The following is an 18,576-nucleotide window of genomic DNA, read 5'->3' as shown; positions in this document are numbered from 1 at the left end:
GGCAGAGATGGGCACTGGGAGCTGATGCGGGCCTGAGAGCTGGGGCAGGGACCAGGCTGAACAAGCCTGTGGCACACCTGGAGATGTGGCCCAGGTCCCAGCCGCAGCTGGCAGAGAAGGGCCCACTGTGAGGGACAGCATCAGGATCACAATTATCACTGCCAGGGCAGCGCAGCAGCTGAGCAGCTGTGACATCTCCATGAGGGGAGCCCTTCAGGCTGAGCTGCTGTTGGTGATGGCCCTGCGTTGAGCAGAGAACGACTGCCAGTGGGCCCTTCTAACCCTCACTGGTCTGATGATTTCAAACAATTACTGCTGAAGTGGTGTCACAAGTGGCAATTACACAACATCGGAACTGCTGGCTCCTCCTCAGCACCACCTTCCATGAATAATTTCACCTCTTGACCCTGTCAGAGCAGCTAAGAAACCGATCCTGGTACACAGCTGAAGCTTCGTTATTTACAAATCTGTAACTTCTTTATTTTAAGACAGTTACCCTAAAAATATCATTAAGATCATCTTCACAGTTCGAAGCAGGAGCCTCACTTCGCCATATCGATGAGGCTCTGGAGGGAGGTTGGCACCCACGTCTTTTCTCCTTGCACAAACACAACGCCCCTGTCGATGTAGATCACAATCCGTCCAAACGTGTACAACTGTTTCCCTTCGTGCCGCTTGCCGATCACGGGCATGAACACGATGTTGTGCTCCTCTGCCTTGGTCTGAATCAGGTCCTTAAAGTTCATCGGCACGGAGCTGGCGGCCATGCCGATGCCTCGCTGGGCCATGTTCTCGGCCTCTCGCCGCTCCTGCATGGCCTCATACTGGAAGTCTTTCCTCCGCTCCGTGTGCGTGAGGTACGCGATGTTCTCCCGAGCACCCGGCTGCATGTAGCCACCTGGTGGGCAGACAAAGCGTGAGAACAAGGTCCCAGCCTGCTCCTCGTGCAGGCTCCCTGGGCAAAGTCAGTCCAGGACACAGTAAATATTATTTAAATAAGTAACGTTGAGCCATAGTGTTCTGAATCATCCCTTACAGCTTTTGCTGCTTAAGTGTTAGTGTTAATACGACAGACTAGATAGCTGAATCAGAGAACTGCAGCAAAGGAGACAGGGTTGGATATAATCCCCAACTGAATCTGAGCGTGCACAAGAGGACGCTGCGCTCCTACTGGAAAAGGGAAAACGGCAACAAACAGCAACAACAAAATGTACTCCTCAAGGCCCAAACCCAGCCCGTGGTCCCCACGTGCCACCTCCGAGTTACAAACAGTGACTGTTGCAAAACACGGCTACGGGCTACAGGCACCACGCTGCAAGAAGCAGCGCTGCATCGCAGGGCTTTCGCCGTGAGCCCCAGTTCGCCTTGTAGCTGCACAAGTACCATGCCAGAAATCTCTCAATAGCTCAATTCCTCTTAGTGCAACGCCTGCCTGTCTTACCACAGGAACTAACACTTAAAATAGAGCTTAAGGAATTATCCGTGTTTCCGATGCAAATTGTCCATCACACTATGAAGCAAGTGGCTAAGAAGAACACAGGTAAACAGCAGCCTTTGAGGGCAGGACAAATTTCAGGCACTGCTCCCTCGGGCATTTCCTTCCCTTTTTACTCAGTTTAATTTCCAGCAAATTCCTAACAATCTCTTTTATATCAGAGGGAGGGTCACGTGGAAGGAAGGGCGCTGCTCCAAAGCTAAGGAGAAGAACCTGCATCTCACCATAAAGGGAGGAAAAAAACCAAACAACCCACACTAAATTATAGCTTCAGAAGCCAGCGTTTTGCAATGATGGTCTCTGCTGCTCTCTCCTGACATAAAATACACTGTACCCAGGCTAGGCTGAAAGGAGAATCAGTAACCTCATGGCACAGACAACCAGACATTAAAAACAGTTTGTGCTTCAGTGAAGCACAGATAATTACTATGGGCAGAGCAAAATAAAAATCGCTTTGGTTCTTAACGCTCACTGGAGCAGCTGCAGTGCTGATTAGCAGGGCCACTCCTAAATACAGCCTCACAAGAGCCAAGCGCTGCTGTGCTGCCATCACAGCAAGCGGAGCCATCACAGGAAGCCACCTACCAACGCTGGAAGAGACAGCCCGGTTCATGATATCAAGAGCTTCGTTAAATTTGTCTTTGATCGACGGATGTGCCAACACTTGGTCTGAGAACATGGACTTCCAGCCCAAGTACCACTTTGTAATCTCCTCGTAATTGGGGCTGTTACTGAGCCAAGAGCACAGCACCTGCAAAACAACACGACCAGTCAAATTCAGTTGGACACGTTTATGAAAGAATGTCCGTATAATGCATTACTTTATTACTGAGCTTTCAGTAAAAGAAGGACCACGACAGTCTGAGGAAAAAGTCTGGTCTCCTGTGTATGGAGCTGCAACAGAAGCAGCTCCATGTAGCAGTTAAACCATTTCAGCACCGGGGCAATTGCTCGGTCAGAGTCACTAAAACACTTCACTTTGAATCACGCCTGTCAGAAATGAGTCAACCTTGGTAAGTTCCTCACCTGCAGCCACTTGGGGAAGAAGTGTTTCTCCAGCAGCCCGACAAGACTGGAGACAGAAATCATCCCCTCCCAGTCAATCACCCAGTAGAAGGCATCCATGTGCTGCTGGTGCGGGTTTATGATGAGTTCGTTCAAACACATCCCTAGGAAACAGGAAGAAGAGTTACAGGAGAACTCGACTTCCGAGCGCCCTGACCTATTTCACAACGATATATACACGATTTGAGGAGCCACGGTACTGCACCAGGAGACATCTGGGCTCTTTAAACTGTTTGCCTGATCCCTGACGCTGGAACAGTGCACTTCCATTTCCCACGATCACAATTTGCTGCCAGAGCTGAGACACTTAAAATGTTCAACTGCTGTTTTTGGTTTTTTTTGGACCACAGAGCTTTTTAGCCAAGTTGCATGGCTGACTGAGGAATTGCAAAATCTCACGGTGACCGCATTAACACAGGCCTAAGAATACAGGAGTATCACGCCACAGAATGCCTCTCCATTGCTACCCGACAGCCATCAGATATTCCTGTCAGCTGAAGGACAGAGGAATCAGATGACTTAGAAAAATAAAACAGAAAACACTGAGGATAATCACAGGACTTCCCCATAATTTCTACAATGTCTGCGCCTCTTAAAAAAAAAAGCATAGTAGTGGTAACACAAAAGATGCAAACTTTGTCTGAAGTCACTGAGCTGATTTTTGAAGTGACGTTGACAATTATGCCCATGTGATTTTTCAAGGGTTAAGGGGGAAGGTGACAACTAGCAGATGCAGCACGTACATTGGTGTTACTTGGCTTGTCTCACCTAGCTTAGGCACGATGTTTTTGACCATGAAGGCCTCCCACGACCCAGGTGTGAACACGTCCTTCCAGGGCTGAAGGATGAGTTTGGCTGAGGAGTCGCTGGGATGCCACTTCTGCAGCGCGTTCGCCAGCTTGTTTCGGATGGGAGAATAGAGCGGCTCTAATCGTGCCTGCATCAGGGGAAGCCAGGGATGGATCCACGAATGGATCGGGACGGTGTCTGTCAAAGGATTCCAGTTTTCAACCTTAAGGCAAAACACGGAAGAGATTTCTTAAGTCTATCCGCTGGCAGCAAGTCTTGCCAGATACAGAAGGAGCCATACCGTAACCCCCCAGTTCCTAAACACGCCGACAGAGGCAACAGGCTGGTGTTTTGGAGGCGGTGGTTGGCTGAAATTGAATCGCTGGTGCAGAGTAAGGCTTCATTCTAGTGCAGCTCTCCCATCTTACCTCTTTCTGTAGCTTGGGGAAGATGAGCTGATCCAGAATGTTATCCAGTATCCACACGGGAACAACGTGTACCCAGCTATCCAAGAAATCCACCATCGATCCGCAGTTCCTCGGTTGCCACTGAGCTACTATGGTTCTGACATACGGCATCCAGATTTCCCACATCAGTCTGGAAAAAAAAAAAATCAAAGTTTAAAGCTGTAGCCCCAAGCCTAGATAAACCAAACGGGTAACTTATTTAAAAGCTACTTCCTTTTGTATAGCAAACAGCTGGATTTTAACGGACACCTCAAGAGAATCATCTGGAAAGCACACTTCTCTCTCTTCCATCACTGAGGAAGTAGGATTTGAAGATACTAAACAAGGTGCAATTAATTTCTGATTTACCTGTGGAAAGCATCTGTCGAGAGGTCCTGCCCGCCGTGCGATAAGAGCTGGTCGTTTTCTAAAAGGCTCTTCCACTTGGCTATCATCTCCGTGCCATACGTGCAGTCCTGGGAACGACAAGGCGTAAGCGCTCTTTATCCTTTTCCATTCCTTTCAGCCGATACCTACACAGAACAGGCCGATGGCACGCCCAGCCCCAGACAGCTTCCGCACCGACCCAGAAGACAAGCCAGCAGCTTGCAGCAGTTATTGAAGTCCCACAAGAGGAACCCCCCCCTTTATGGATTTATCGTACCTCCAGGAGGAGGAAGAGGATTGTCAGAACTTTTCCAGGGGCACAGAGAGAATACAGACTCTTAACGAACCACAGCCTAAATGGCATTAGGAATAAACACCGCACACCTGACTGCTTGAGAAACAGACCCCTCCGCTTTCCAAAAACTAAGGACTAGGGATTTAGCTTTTATCTGCCTTTTCTTCCTAATGTCCATGAAAAGACTTGATTTTAATCCTACAAGCTCCCAGACTGTCAGCCATTTTACAGAACACCGGCCTTGGGCCTTAGGAAACGTCTGAGGGCGTGTGCAGGGTGGATCCATCCTTCTGCACATTTATCTCACTCTGACATGAACGCTGGCAGCGTTCTCTGGAGCCTTCTTTTCTCCTGCCAGGTGAGAGGAAGGGTCTCTCTCTTTTTTTTATTTTCTCTCCAAACTGGACAGGAATTCTGGGCAAGGAGGGGGGAAGTCAAGATGATAAAAAGCTTAAGCCATCAATTAAGAACTGCAGATAAATCGAACTAGCGTGCACCTTGAGGGGATCCCAGTTTTTGAAGTAATCTTTCATGAGGGGATAGACTATTGCCACTGCCAGGTCCACCCTGTCAGACATTCTGTATTCCTCGTAGTACTTGTCTTGAAGCGTCTCAAAAATCTTTGCACACTCATCCAGTGTCAAGGGATTCTCGCAGTTGGGCTGCATCCGCCTCTCGCACTCCTCCACCATGTCCAGGACCTTGCTGAGATTGCTGATGGCGGTCTCCTCGTGCGAGAGGACCTCAGACATCTTCTGAATCTCGTGGGTCAGGTTGACGACCATGTCCCTCTCGTACTGCAGCTGCCGGTCGCTCTGGATGATCTCCTGCTCCGTGATGTCGATGAGGAGCTGCAAGTTGTGCTCCAGCTCAGGCAAGGCAAATCCCTGCGGCTTGGCGTCCTTGCCCAGCGGCTGCTGAGGGCTGTCGTCTGGGATGTTGTGCTTGTGGCTGATTTGACTGTAGCTGTAATAAACCTTTTGTTCCCGGCCCGTCATATCTATCACCTTCCAACAAACAAGAAAAACATGTCTTAAAAAACGTATTTCATGTTAAATCAGGCGGAAATCCCTTACCAAATTGGAGATTTTCAACAACCTTCGTTACTGCTGCAGGCTAGTAATGAGATCTGGCATTCAACTGGGGCAACAGGACGCTACCTCTAGAAAGGCCCGCTCCTGGCGTGAGGATTTAGAACGAGTAAAAAACACTTTGGAGTCAGAGCTAGAAGACACTACCTCTGAACTCAATTTTACTGCTACAGACTGCATTGATGCACGTGGTATTTTGCTCATTATTGTATAGAAGGCTTAGGTGATTTAATACTTTTTTTAAAAACATGTTAATTTTAGGTGAATATCTTAATTAAGCTGTGTGAGCTGTGACAAATGTGAAACAAACAACTTGTGAGAGCAAACAAACCCAACGTCCCAGGTGATGTTGTGGTCTGTTAAATGAGTTGATAATGAGTCTGAGGCCTTGATTTGCACAAGGCTGTAGACAGTTTTTAGAACTGCCTTCTATTAAGGTTACTGATGGCTAAAAAAAAAAAAAAAAAACCTCTCAACATTTACTGGATGAACTGGCTTCCAGAGATGCCACCACTTGGGTAGCAGCCTTACCTTGACTTGAGACAGCTCCTTCTGAGGGGCTGACAGCTGTTTGTTGATCCTGCCCTTGGCTTTCAGTTCTTCTACTGTCTTATAGCTGTATTTGGGCTTTTTCTTGCCTCCATTGGGATCCTTCCGCCACTGGCTGAGCTCTTTTTGAAATTCCTAAATAAAAACGAAGAGAAGTTGCTGTTGATGCTCTGTCTCACCCCCAAATAGTCTATTTCCTATGGAAAAAATAATCACCAGATCAATGAAGAATGTTGTAGAGCAGAATAATAAGGAAAGAGGTAAAGCACAGCAGCCAGCTGGCTCGGCCAACCACCTTATTCTCAAGGCTAGCAGAATGTTTCTTTTTTTTTTTTTTTCCCCTCTAAGCAGAAGCCAACTATTTATCTGGGAGGGGACTGTTTGAGGATGGGGTTCTAGGAAGACTACTGGAATAAAGTGAGCCAGAACCAACAAAAAGAGCATTGCAAGGACAGGAAAAGATACCACATGAACTGCATTTAGATACGTCTTTACCTTCGTATCTAAAATGACCTCAGTTAGTTTTCTTTCCCATGGAAGAGGATACCAGAACTGATTTTGTACAATTAAGAGGGAAAGCAGGTGTACCGGGAACCATACAAATACCTCTTCAGCTTCTTCTTCTGAGTCGACAACAGGGAAGTCTTGCAAAGACTGGCTGGTTCGTTCAGAGCCGTATGCTCCCACAGCTCCTTTGCCTTTTCTCTGTTTGGCCTCAATCGGGTTGATAATACCTAACAAGGCAGCAGTTACGTCAGGAGGAAGAGCAGCTTAACTCAGAGAGAATATTTTTCTTACAGTACCTGAATTACCTGACCAGCACAAACACCCAGCCTAGCACTCCACCTCTATTTCTTTGGCATCCTTTTCCACTTCACTAACTTCTTAATGGCCACAGAATCACTGATCTGCATACGCACACAGTGTTACTCACATCTGTATTTTATCGCTTTTTTATTCTATCACATACTGTAACATCTCCTTTTCTGTGAGCTGCCAACCCTGGGCATTTTGTCTCCCTTCTTTCTTCCTGCTCTCACTTGCAGGAGAACAAGAACACAACACTGGCCTTTGGTAAATTAAACACAACTGAACCTTGCCATGAGGACCCAGATCACTCGCAAGAGAAACAAGAACTCATTTGAAAGCCACCTCAAGATGAGGGCTCTTTAAAGAGCTCAATCTCTTCTCCAACTCACAGCTTCACAAGAAGCAACCAGACAATGGCAGTACCTTGAGCATTCTTCCCGAGACCTTTTCCGGGAACGTAACCCATCTTCTGGAGGAGCTTCTGCCCGATCCCCTTGGTGTGTCTCTCCCAGCTGCCAAAGTCCATGAAAGATTTTGTCCCCCCTACGAAGCCTTTCTGACTAGGCTTGAAATTACCGCCCTGTTAAAACACACAAACAGGCCACGAAAGACGTTTAAGGAACCAGAACAGCTGAGCCCTGCTGAGTTCCTCTCGGAGAGGCAGAACTTCCCAGGAGCGCTTCAGCTGTCACGGCAGCGCACTGCTGCTTCTCCAGCTCACTGCATCAGGGAGCCACGTCTGCGCCGATGGAAGCTGCCAGTTATCAGGCTCTGTCACTGGCTTTAGCTGGAGCTGCTTCCTGATTCTTACTGAATTTGATAGTTGAAAATAAGCATTTTATTTTTTTAATCTGTAACACTCTCATCTTAGTCATACCATTCAGTGGAATTAAACAAGTTGGAGTTTTGGTTGTCCAAAGAAAGAAAATAAAATATACATTCTTTTAGTTTAACCTCAGCTAACCGAAGGATTATTTCGGAAGACAAAAGAGCCCACAAGGGAGTGATTTTCCCAAGGGCGCACAACGTGACATCAGAATAACCGTGAGCAGAGAGACAAAACGCCTCCCTTAACTGAACGCTGTCCCACGTGGCTCCCTGGTTTCAGTTATTTCTCTCTTTCCTTAGTCCTCCCTTACTGTTCCGCGGCCTCTGACCACCACGTACGCCCCACAAACACGTCACGCGGCACCGAACCTCCCCGGGGCCGCTCACCGTTTTGAGCTTCTTCGGCACGAACTCCTTGGGCATCTCCTCCTGCTTGGCGGGCTTCTCATCTTCCTCTGAGTCCTCCTCCGAGCCATCCTCCGCCGCCGCCGCCTTCTTCAGCCCGGCGCTGATGAAGTTGACGGGGGCCGAGTAGTCTCTGGAGCTGCACCGAGACAGAGCGGGGAGCGATCACCGACCGGGACCGGGACCGGCCCCGGGGGCGGAGAGGAGGGGAGGGGCACTGCGGAGCGGCACGGGCCCGGGGGCGGCTGAGGCTCGGTACCGCGCCTTGGAGCCGAACGGGGAGGGCGGGGGGCGGCGGGGGCCGCGGCCTGGCTCTGCCTTCACCGGGGAGCAGCGGGGGATGCCCGGGGGAGCCCCGGGGCCGGCCGGGGGGGGCCCTCGCGGCCGGGAGGCACCGGCCCCGTCCCCCCCCCGCCCCGTACCGCTTGCCGCCGAAGCTGGGCCGCTCCTCGTCCGAGTCGCGCTCCGCCCACACGCCGTACGTGGCCTCCTCCTTGGAGGGCCGGTGCCGCGCGCGGTGCGGGTTGAACTCGTTGTGCAGGTCCCACTCCGACACCTCGAAGCGCTCCAGCTCCACGCCGTCCTCCGCGCCGTACAGGTGCGACATCGACATGGCGCCCCCCCCCGGCCCAGCCCGGCCCGCCGCTGCCCTCTCAGCCCCCGGTAGCCGGAAGCGCGCCGTCCCCTTCCGGTACTTCCGGTACTATCCGGTACTTCCGGTACCGCGCCCCGCCCCGCCCCACCATAGAGACGCCGCCCGGAAGGAGCGGCCGCGCTCGCGCCCCCTGCGGGTGGGGGCCAGCCCCGGGTCCTCCCGGGGCGGGGTCGCCTATATTAACGCGCGTATTAACTAATTACCAATTAACTCAGCCACAGCCCGCACACGGCCGCGTGTAGTAACACCGCATATATTAATGGACTCTTAAATACAGTCTGTACACGGCGGGGGCCGTTACGGCCCGCCCCTGCCGGGCCCGGGGCTGCGACCCCACGGCGGGGCCGGTACCGGCACCGGGCCCGGGGAGCCCCGGCTGGGGCTGGGGGCACACCCGGCCGGTCCTGTCCGCGCCCAGCCGGCCTCCGAGCCTCCAGCCACGGCCTCCTGGCGCTGTCCGCAGCGGCCTGCAAGAGAGAAAGGGAGCGGGCGTCAGGGAGCGGCCCCGAGGCACCATGGGCGTGAGGCCCCGAGGCACCCCCAGCACGGCCCTCACACCGCCGGGGCCCCGAGCCGCCCCCACGCAGCAGCCCCCCCAGGCACACCGAGCTCCGGCTCAGGGCACGCCTCTGTTCCCACCCAGTGCTCCTGCCTTTATTTTTATTTTTTATTTTTAGCCCAGATACTGCTTTGAAATGGGAATCCCTAAGTGTTCGATTCCGGCGAGAGAAACGGCCTTTATGTCTTAGCGCGGAGGCTGCCTGACAAGAGACGGAGGCACCCAACGCGCTGCACGGACGGCCGCTCTCGAAGTCGAGGGCAGCAGTCCGGGTTTGCCGAGCTGACAGCAGCCGGGCCGGCTTCCTCCTCCCTCTTGGCAGCTCAGCACAGCCACCCCTTCCCACCGCCGCCCCTTCCCACCGCCGCCCCTTCCCACCGCCCCGCTCCGTGTTCCCCACAGGGGTGCTCGGTAATAACGCTCCCAAGCGGGTGACTTCAATTTTTGCCAAAGTAAGCCTCTTTCAGGGCTCAGGGGGAAAAAAAAAGTTCTGGCAAATCACCTCACGTAACAGCATTGCTCCGAAAACTTAAAGCAATTGTGAAAGAGATCATTGGCATGGTGAGCGTGCCTGGAGCAGCCTGGCTAATCCACAGGCGCAAGAAATTATACGAGCAAAATGCTATCCCTGGAGCAATGCAGGCGATTTGCACAGTCCCAAATTAAACTACAAGGTCTTACCTGGAAATCGTTAATTTTATTAGTGAGAAGATGATGTGTTCTGCATCACCTAGAACAACCGAAAAACAGAAGGATCAGTTTAAAGCCACCGTCTGCAATTCGAAGCATTCCCAATGCGCTCCCTGTATCAGGAAAGGGAAATGTCCAGGACAAAGCGGTGCCACGGCACAGAACCTGCAGCCACGAGACTTGGCCACGGGCCTGCAGCTTCCCACTTCCCTCCTGTACGTGCACCGCGAGCCACGCGGGGAGGCCACTCAGGAACTGCAAGTGACACCTCCTGCGGTGAATACACGTGGGTGCTTGCTCCCCCAGCAGCCCCGTTTCCTCACTGCAGGGTTTGGCTATGCATGTTTGCACGTGACAGGGGCAATGCAGATCAATCTGCTTGCTTAAGGAGTCCCCGTGCCAAACAGGTCAAACTGGCACCTTTGATCAAAACATCTGTGTAACTCCACACCAATCTACTGCACCTCCTGTGCAGGCAGGCGGTGCCTTCTGGAGAGTCAAGAAGTCTATTTTGTTTTTAAGTCTTTATATGTGATGGCTGTTGGGCAGCTCTGCATTGTAAAAGGTGGTCATCAACAGTTCTCAAACACCGCTCTGCAGGGAGGGAGCCATGCAGCGCATGTTTGACACTGAAATACAATCACACAGATACAGGAACCAGAAGGCCTATCTGTATCCTGAAATCAGATAAGCAATCCTTCCCTAAACATGGCAAGACCCAGGACAACAAAAAACTTTGAGTTTCAGAACAGAGGCAAGGTGGAAGTGTCTTAAAGTAAGAGAATGAAGAACTCGAGTCTGAGGAGTGAACGCAGAGCTCTACAGCAATCACCCACAAGCAAGAGCAGAACAGAAAGAGCTGACGGGGTGAACGAGCAGGCTGTGAGCAGCACAGAACACCACTAGGATTTGTCGTGACCAAGACAGGATGTCAAAATAAAAGCGGGGAGGGTGGAGCGGTGCACAGCAGGAAGGACAGAACAACAGAGCGGCGCCGGGAGCGCTTCCCCAGCTGGGCTGCCCAGCCCGCAAACGCCCGTAAGAGGGAGCAAGGGACCAGGCACCCAGGGCAAAGTGCTCAGATGTGACATGGGACGTACCTGCAGGTGACCTTTCAAGTTGGCTGGCGTTTTATATTCCCCTTTTAAAACCTATGGAAAAGAAAAAATTACTGACCGCTTCTTGGATAGCGACCGTACGAACATCAGCAGGTGCACCCTGCAAACTGCGGCGTGTGGCCTGGTACACGCGAGCCAGCAGAAACCTCGGGGGCATTGTGCCGCCTCGTGCTGGTGCCGTACCGGGGCAACGGCAGGAGGCTTGCTCCCCAAGGCAGAGGCAGGGAAGAGCCCCCCGCTACAGGGAACTGGCACAAGCAGGTCGTCTTGTTCTCCCCTCAGCCTTGGGGAGGGTTTCATCTTTACCATCATGCCAGCTCTCCAAACACATCCCAAGAAGTACCGAAAGGCCCAAGTCAGAGACCCGCAGTCCCTAGCTCTGCCCAGTGCGGATGTTCACTCAAATCATCTGTGTCCTCCAATAGCTCTCAGCAAGCACAGAGAGCAAGGAGGAACTGCGAGAGCCCAGAGCACTCCGAGCACAGACCGGCTCCAGGGAAGCTCTTCTGGGCTGCCAGGTTTGTGCTGCTGCTCTCCTGCCTGCCCGCAGACCTGCCTGCAGTACAACAGGAACAGGCACCCCCGCAACAGGAACAGGCACCCCCACAACAGGAACAGGCACCCCCCACTCCCATCAATGTGACGAGGGACACCTCGTCACGGGGACTGCACACAGGGCTGGGGGCTGCAGAATCCAACCCCAGTCCGGGTAGGACCGGTCCACCCCAAAGTGTGAGAAATTCCCTCTCTAGTAACTGCTGTCTACGGCTCGGCAGCTTCTTCCTCCCCGTTCTGATCCAGACACATGAGTCAATATTCTAAAAAAAGTTCTTCTGGTTTTGCCCAAAGACATTACGAGCCTCCGGTCACTTTCCCCGTGGGACTGCGGGAGCGGCTGGCGAGCTCCAGGCAGACACAGCACAGCCCGAGCCTTCTCGTGGGGCCAGACTGGAGTGTGTGGTGCCAACACCCCCACATCCCGATTAACGTCGCCGTGCACCACTAACCCCCACGGCTGGGTTCAAGACCGGGGCTGGATCAGGGAGGGACAGGCCAGTATCTGCCACAACAGAGAAACGAACCCCACCACAAGATCACAGGGAGCGCAGTCGCTCCGAGCCACGCCAGGCTCCGCGTAGCGCACGTAACTCCGCAAATCTCCTCGGTGTAACTGCACAGCGATCGCTCTGGCTCCCGCAAGGAGCAGAGCTTTTGTGTCTCCACTCTTTTTTGACTCGCTTCAGGAGCCCGTGCAGCTGCAGGCGGCTGTGTGGGTGCAGAGCTCCGCCGTCCAACGCCAACACCCCTTCCCGTCAGCGCCTGGCCGCGCTCCAGGCGGCGGCGGCGACACTCACTCTGTGCGTGTTGTTGACGACCAGCGGGTCCGGGTGGCCGTAGTGGGGCGGATTGGCGTACGGGTCGTAGCCCAGCCTGGCAAGCATGGGAGCTATGTGGGCCATGTCCTGCAGCACATCCCCCTGGGATGTGCCCGATCCATTTCGATAACGCCTCCATGTTCACCGGCTTGATAACCTGGTCTGTTGATCTCTCTATCCTGGAAGGAAATAAAGAAAAACGTAAAACAAGGCACTAAAGCTGCTGCCGCTTGGGTTTCGCGGACACGCCGGGCTGACAGAAGGACCTTCAGCTGGGCTAGCTGCCTCCTGAACATTTTGCTTTCGGTGCCCAAGACAAGTGTGCGGCTCAAATGCTGTCCTGCACCTGCTGTGAGCGCGGGCAGAGCCCCCACAGGCACAGTGGGGCTGCTCTGGGGGCAGCCGAGGTGCCTGCAGCCCTGGGGCTCGGGTCCCTGCGTGAGCTCCCGCCTGCCTCCTCGCCAGCTGCCGCTCCGGCCAAACCCCACGAGCACCGCGGCTCCACAGGAGCCACTCGCCCTGCGATCGAACCCGGCCACTGCACCCAGCAGGAGCAGCTCTGATGAGCAAAGCCAGCCACGGAGCCCTGCTGCGCTGCGCTTGCTGCTCCCCTCCCACCCCGCGTGGGGAGGACGCCCAGCCCAGGGCTGGCTCGGCTGCAGCCCAGGGAAACCACACCCAGCCCCGCGCGCTGAAACGGGTAAACGTGCACAGCGGCTGCAGCCCGTGAGCCTCGGTGCTGCTACCCGGGCGGTGGGGCACGAGGGACACGCGGGGCCACCCAGCCCTGTCGGCACCAGCGTTTCCACGCCGGCCGCACGCCCCGCGCTGTCCCCGAGGAGAGGAGCGGCCACGTGCCCCGCTGCAGCCCCCCACAGCACTGCTCTGGGCGCATCGCGCTGATGCAGGCGAGGGGAATTTATACAAGGACTGCTTGTGTGGTTCCCATAAACGGCCGATTACGTCTTGCTAAGGCAGGCTTAAGCTTCCCTGAGGAAAGAAAGAGCAATAAAAGACCCGAAGAAGGTGGGTGAAGGCAGGCACCTCCTAGAGCCCGGAGATGGAGAGCCAGCGAGGAGGGACCTGGGTGTGCCTCCGTGGGAGAGGGCATTCGTTTCGTTCTGCAACACCGGCACCGACAGAATTACTGCACACCACAGCGTGACTCATCAGCAGCAAAACTGCAATCACGGTAGGAAGATTTGAGGATGGGTGGAGAAAAGGCACGGTAAAGAGCTTGCGTTTCTGAGCAAGCAGTTCTTTTCGAATTAAAGATCGATGTCATTTCTGCACTGTCAAGAAAGATGAATAAAACCGTCTCCCGCTCCTACAATCCTCGTCTGGCAGGCTGCTCGCTGGGGCACGACAGACTGCCACCACCAAGTCCTCCTTTACTCAGAAACACAAACCTGCTGCAGTAAAACTGGACGTGCTGCAGCTTCTACCCCAAAAAAGCACACACCGACACAGGGAACGGATCTTTGCCCCCCAGTTTTAGCCCTGACCGGCTTTGTGTAACGAAATGCTCCTCGGGAAGCAGAGACCAGAGCTGAGCCACTCACTTGGAAAGGGACACTCCGCCGGGCTTCCCTATCAGCTCCTCGTGGTGCAGCACGGCATCGCTCCAGGAGATGTCCAGGAACTTCATGATGGCGTGCATGGACTGCTCGGGGTGCAGCACCAGCTGCTCGTAGTAGACGGGCAGGCAGCGGGACCGCCCGATCTCCAGGCACTGGGAGTACATCACCTCGATCGCTTTGTTCCACTTGGTCAGGCAGTCCCGGTAGCTGTTCAGGTCAAAGCCCGCGATCGTCACTTTCCGTGTGATCATGGAGTGCACCGAAGCCCGGCCGTCTCGAACCATCAGGAGGAACTTGGAATTGGGAAACAGCCTGGACAGGTAGACGGAGGACTTCAGCGTGAAGGGGTCCTTGTTACACAAATACCTGGCTGGCTCGCCGTGCTTGGCGATCACCTCCAGTATAAAGGCCTGCATGGCGGCGTCCAGGACCTGGTCCGTCACCCCCGCCTCGTCCAGGCGCATCTTCTCTCGGCCCGACTTGGACCAGGCCTGCCGCATCGCCAGCACGCGGGGGATGATGCGGGTCTCCTCCCCGCAGCGCACCTCGGGGTGGGCGTCGAGCATGGCCCTCATCAGCGTCGTGCCGCTGCGGGGGACACCGCCGATGAATATCAGGGGCATCTCCTTGCTGTAGCGGTACTCGACGTGGTTGGAGTCCATCATGACCAGCTCCTCGTTCTCCGGCCTCATCAGCCGGTGCCTCCTCTTGTTCAGGACCTGCTGGCACTCCAGGACCTGCTGGCCAAGGTGCAGAGTCACCATCAGGGCGACCACCGAGCCCACCGCCAGCAGCACCCGCCTCATGGTCACCCGCATCCTGCTGTGCTCTACATGGGCTGGAGACCAACAGGCGACCACGCTTCAGCTTTCGGCTAGCGAGCGTCCAACCCGGCGGGCACCTGCAAGAGAAAGACAGCGCCTCCGGTGAGCGGGGCCGGCGCCCGGCCGCGGCGGCACCTCCGCGCCCAGCCTGGCTCCTCGGGACGCCCGCGCCGCCCCCGGGCTTTCATCAGCTCTTCCCTATCAGCACTTTTCAGGCTAGGTGTCTTCTCCCCAGCACGTAATTAAAGCGTGCCTGAGAGCACACCCAAAGAGATTACTCCCGACTGTTTCTGTACCCAGGATCTCAGGTTTGTGGCTGGAGCAAAGCTCCACGGACGTTTTGGAGAGGGGGGACCACCACTCACCCCGTCAGCTCTTACAGAACCGTTTCCTTAAGGCACCGACCAGCTTTGCCTTCATCCGGTTACTCCTTTGCATCGAGCGTGTATTAGGTTAGGAGAAAAATCTCCGGCTTTACTTCCACCAGCAGGGTAAGACACCTTTAAAGAGCCTGCTCCACCCCAGACGAACCCCGATGCTCCCACCCTTCTCCTTCCTTCCAGCACGGGTTCCCTGCACCCAGCGCACCACCTTCCTCTCACTCCCGCCAGCCACCTGCTTCCTTCCCACAATGTCTGTAGTTTTACGTGTGCTGCCATAGGGGAGGGAGAAGGCTGAAATAAAGAGAAAACCAAAAGCATCTCATGCAAATTTGAAGCGCCTGACTCAGAAGAAGCAATTACCCATAAGAACGAAACGAGTTGAGAAATTAAACCAATTTCAGGGGTGACGCGTCGGTAACAGCAGCGTGCGGTCTGTGCTCCACACCTGCACCCCAGGCTGACCTTACGCTGACGTCCTTGGAGCCCTCCCGTGGTCCCAGGCCAGGTGCCCGCTCCGCGGGACGCTCCGGCAGCAGGCTGCCCGTCCCGGCGCCGCTGCCCGCGGCGGCTCCCAGGAGAACCGGCACCGTCCCACGCCCGCCCCCTTCTCCCTCCCTCTGCGAGCGCGGGTTTTGCAATCCTCCCGGGGTCACGCAGGGATTTCGAGTCCTTTGTGATCACGCGGCCGGGGCGGGAGCTGAGGCGAGCGGAAGGAACGGGACGTCCACGCGCTTTAGTTCGCCGACAAGCGAAAGAGCTGCCTCGGAAAAGCGGCCTCCCCTCTCCGCTCCTCATGGATGGCGCCTGTCCTGGTGGCACGGCGCCTGTCCCCATGGCACGGCGCCTGGTGGCAGGGTGCCTGGTGGCACAGCGCCTGTCCCGGTGGCACGGCGCCTGCCCCGCAGCCTCGCGCCCCATCCAGCCCCTGCCCGCTGCACCCGGCTGCTCCCGCCCGCCCGCAGCCCCGCGCACCACCGGGGGCAGACCCAGCGAGGCAGCGCCCGCCTGCCCGGCCAGGTAGGCTCCTTCCCACCCCGACAGCAGAGCGACGCCACCCTGGGACCACCCGTGCGGCCGTGTCACTGCCTGCGCTGACTGCTCCGTTACCGTACCAAGGGTCAGCAGCGCCAGCTGCGTGCCCGCGCTCCGCGTAAAAGTCAAAAAGCCGAAGGCGGGTGCGCCTGGTCAGGCCACAAGTCGCAGGGAACAACAAACAGCTCCCTGGCATCTTGTCAGCACCAGGCGCAGCCAGAGCCAGTGAACAGACAAGCCCGGTCTGCTCCACCCTGCTATCTCGATCTGCTTCAGCCATGTAAATGTATTCAAATGTTCACCCTAAAAATAATTGCTGAAGGCCACAAGACCCATTGCAATGCATTGCAGTCGGAGCGCTCGGGATCTAAGGCCAGCTGGAATAATTAGCGCTGTGCAGACCAAGACAGGCTAATTAGCAGGAAAAATCAGCGGTGTAAAAGGAGGCTGGGAGCACAGAAGTGCTCTGTTCTTTGCAATAACGGCTTACAGGGAGCGTTTCCCACCGCGATGCTCCCCGGCACAAAGGAATTCTCTCATTTTGCCGGGCGGAGGGGAAGGCTGGCTGCGAGCCCGCCCGCGCCGTCCCTCGGCTCCAGAGAACCCGCGTGGGGGCTCGCCCCGCCTGCCGTGGGGGCTCACGGCCCCCCCAGAGCCCACCCCACAGCGGCACCGCTGCCGCGGGCGGGGGAAAATGCCGAAACGCGGGGGCTGATGGCCACGGGCAGGGACACGGCTCCTCCGTTCCCCGCTGTGAGCTGGACCCCCCCCTGCTGCAGCACACCGCTGCCCCCCCCCAGCAAAAACCCCGCTCTGCCTCCCGCGGGGCGCCGTGGGGCCGAAAGGGCTGAAGCACGCTGAACGTCTCGGGGGGACTGATTACCCCGTACCTGGGCCGGCGGAGCCAACAGCGGTGAGCGCTCCACAGCATTCTGCCGGGCGACGGCAAACAGCTCCAGCTTAATTTCTGATTCTTGAGCGTAACCCTCCCGTCAGAATTTCCCCAAATTTACGGGGTTTATCAGCCTCTGAGAAAGCGGGGTCGGATAGCGCCCTGCACAGCAGACGCCGTGCTGCGGAACAGCCTGGCCCAAGCGGGCAGCACGGCCGGCTGGTCAGAGGCACCTCCGGGCCCCCAGGTACCTACCTGCCCCGGAGCCCTCCCCTCCAGCAGCAGGCAGGGGGCTCTCGGCCTCCCCTCCCGCACAGCGCCGCAGGGGACAGCAGGGAGGGAGCAGCGGGTACAGGACACGGCTGCGACCAGCTGCAGGCAGCGCAAGGCTCGTGCAGGAAGCCAGGAGTGAGGGAAGATGCGGGCTGGCGGGGAAGCGGCAGTAAAGCAGCGACCAACAAGGGCACCAGAGGCCCTGCAGGCAAAGCGCCTTCCATATTTTGCACGCTGCTAAGACATCCATATCAATCAGGCTTAAAGCGTTCCTCGTAAGCTACTGAAAGCAATAAAATATTAACGGAGCATCAGTGAAGGTGCGGGCAGACGTATGAAATATTCATCAGTCCACTGCTGGGACCACAGGGGAATCAGCCGCTCTGGCAAGAGCTCTCCATGCAGGCTTACCTCCTCCCCGTGTGTTCATCGTGCTGCTAGCCGAGTGTCACGCCGACACACACCCAGGTGGCCGCAGAAATACCTGATGGGGAAGAAAAAGCACAGGGTGGATTTGTTTGTTGCTCACAGATAGGTACGAGCGTGGCTACAGGCACTGCTCTTCCTCCTTGGCACTGTCCCCGCCGCACGCACGCCTCCTGCCCAAAAGCTCCCCCCAGGCCCCGGGAGAGGCAGCCCTTGGGGACACCTCTGGCCAGCACCCGGAGCAGGGCCGGGGTGCGGGCGGCTCGGCAGCCCTCATCCTGCCCAGCTGCCTTTTGGCGCTGGCAGAGCTGGGACAGCACAGGGAGAAGAGGGGCGGCAGGACGGTGGCTGCTCTGCGCAGGAAGCCGAGTGCCCTGGAAGGGAGAAGCCCCAGAGGAGCAGAAGCAGCTGCAGTATCTAAAAGCAGGGGGCCAGCCGTCCGAACGTGGCACGGTTCCACCGCACACAAGTGACCGGAGCAGCGCAGCCTGTCCCAGAGGAAGCAGCTTCGGACTCGCTCACCGCAGGCCTTGTTACAAACGCTGGAATCAGACAAAAGCCAGAATGCTGTCAGAGCTCCCGAAGCGGCAACAGCAAAGGGAGCCCAG

At 55.8% G+C, this 18,576-nt stretch overlaps 2 protein-coding genes across 2 annotated transcripts; both read right to left on the bottom strand.

The window, feature by feature from the left end:
- Positions 1–451: 451 nt before the first annotated feature.
- On the bottom strand, positions 452–8,948 carry TFIP11 (tuftelin interacting protein 11). The gene is made up of 12 exons (XM_048073619.2): positions 8,583–8,948; positions 8,143–8,299; positions 7,351–7,507; positions 6,724–6,851; positions 6,100–6,252; positions 4,975–5,484; positions 4,165–4,271; positions 3,778–3,946; positions 3,329–3,572; positions 2,522–2,664; positions 2,081–2,246; positions 452–898 (listed from the first exon to the last, which is right to left on the bottom strand). The coding sequence occupies exons 1-12, from the start codon at positions 8,771–8,773 to the stop codon at positions 543–545; spliced, it is 2,481 nt and encodes an 826-aa protein (XP_047929576.1). The 5' UTR covers positions 8,774–8,948; the 3' UTR covers positions 452–542.
- A 104-nt stretch (positions 8,949–9,052) lies between these two features.
- Positions 9,053–17,108, bottom strand: TPST2 (tyrosylprotein sulfotransferase 2). The gene is given in 7 exon segments (XM_048073625.2): positions 9,053–9,282; positions 10,056–10,104; positions 11,165–11,215; positions 12,538–12,660; positions 12,662–12,737; positions 14,121–15,039; positions 15,808–17,108. Coding segments are annotated over 5 exon segments (1,116 nt in total). The 5' UTR covers positions 14,957–15,039; positions 15,808–17,108; the 3' UTR covers positions 9,053–9,282; positions 10,056–10,074.
- Positions 17,109–18,576: the final 1,468 nt, after the last annotated feature.

This window comes from Anser cygnoides, chromosome 17 (assembly GCF_040182565.1).
Source record: "Anser cygnoides isolate HZ-2024a breed goose chromosome 17, Taihu_goose_T2T_genome, whole genome shotgun sequence".
NCBI lineage: Eukaryota > Metazoa > Chordata > Aves > Anseriformes > Anatidae > Anser > Anser cygnoides.
The sequence above is the reverse complement of the archived record's forward strand: the minus strand, read 5'-3'. Positions and strand labels throughout refer to the sequence as shown.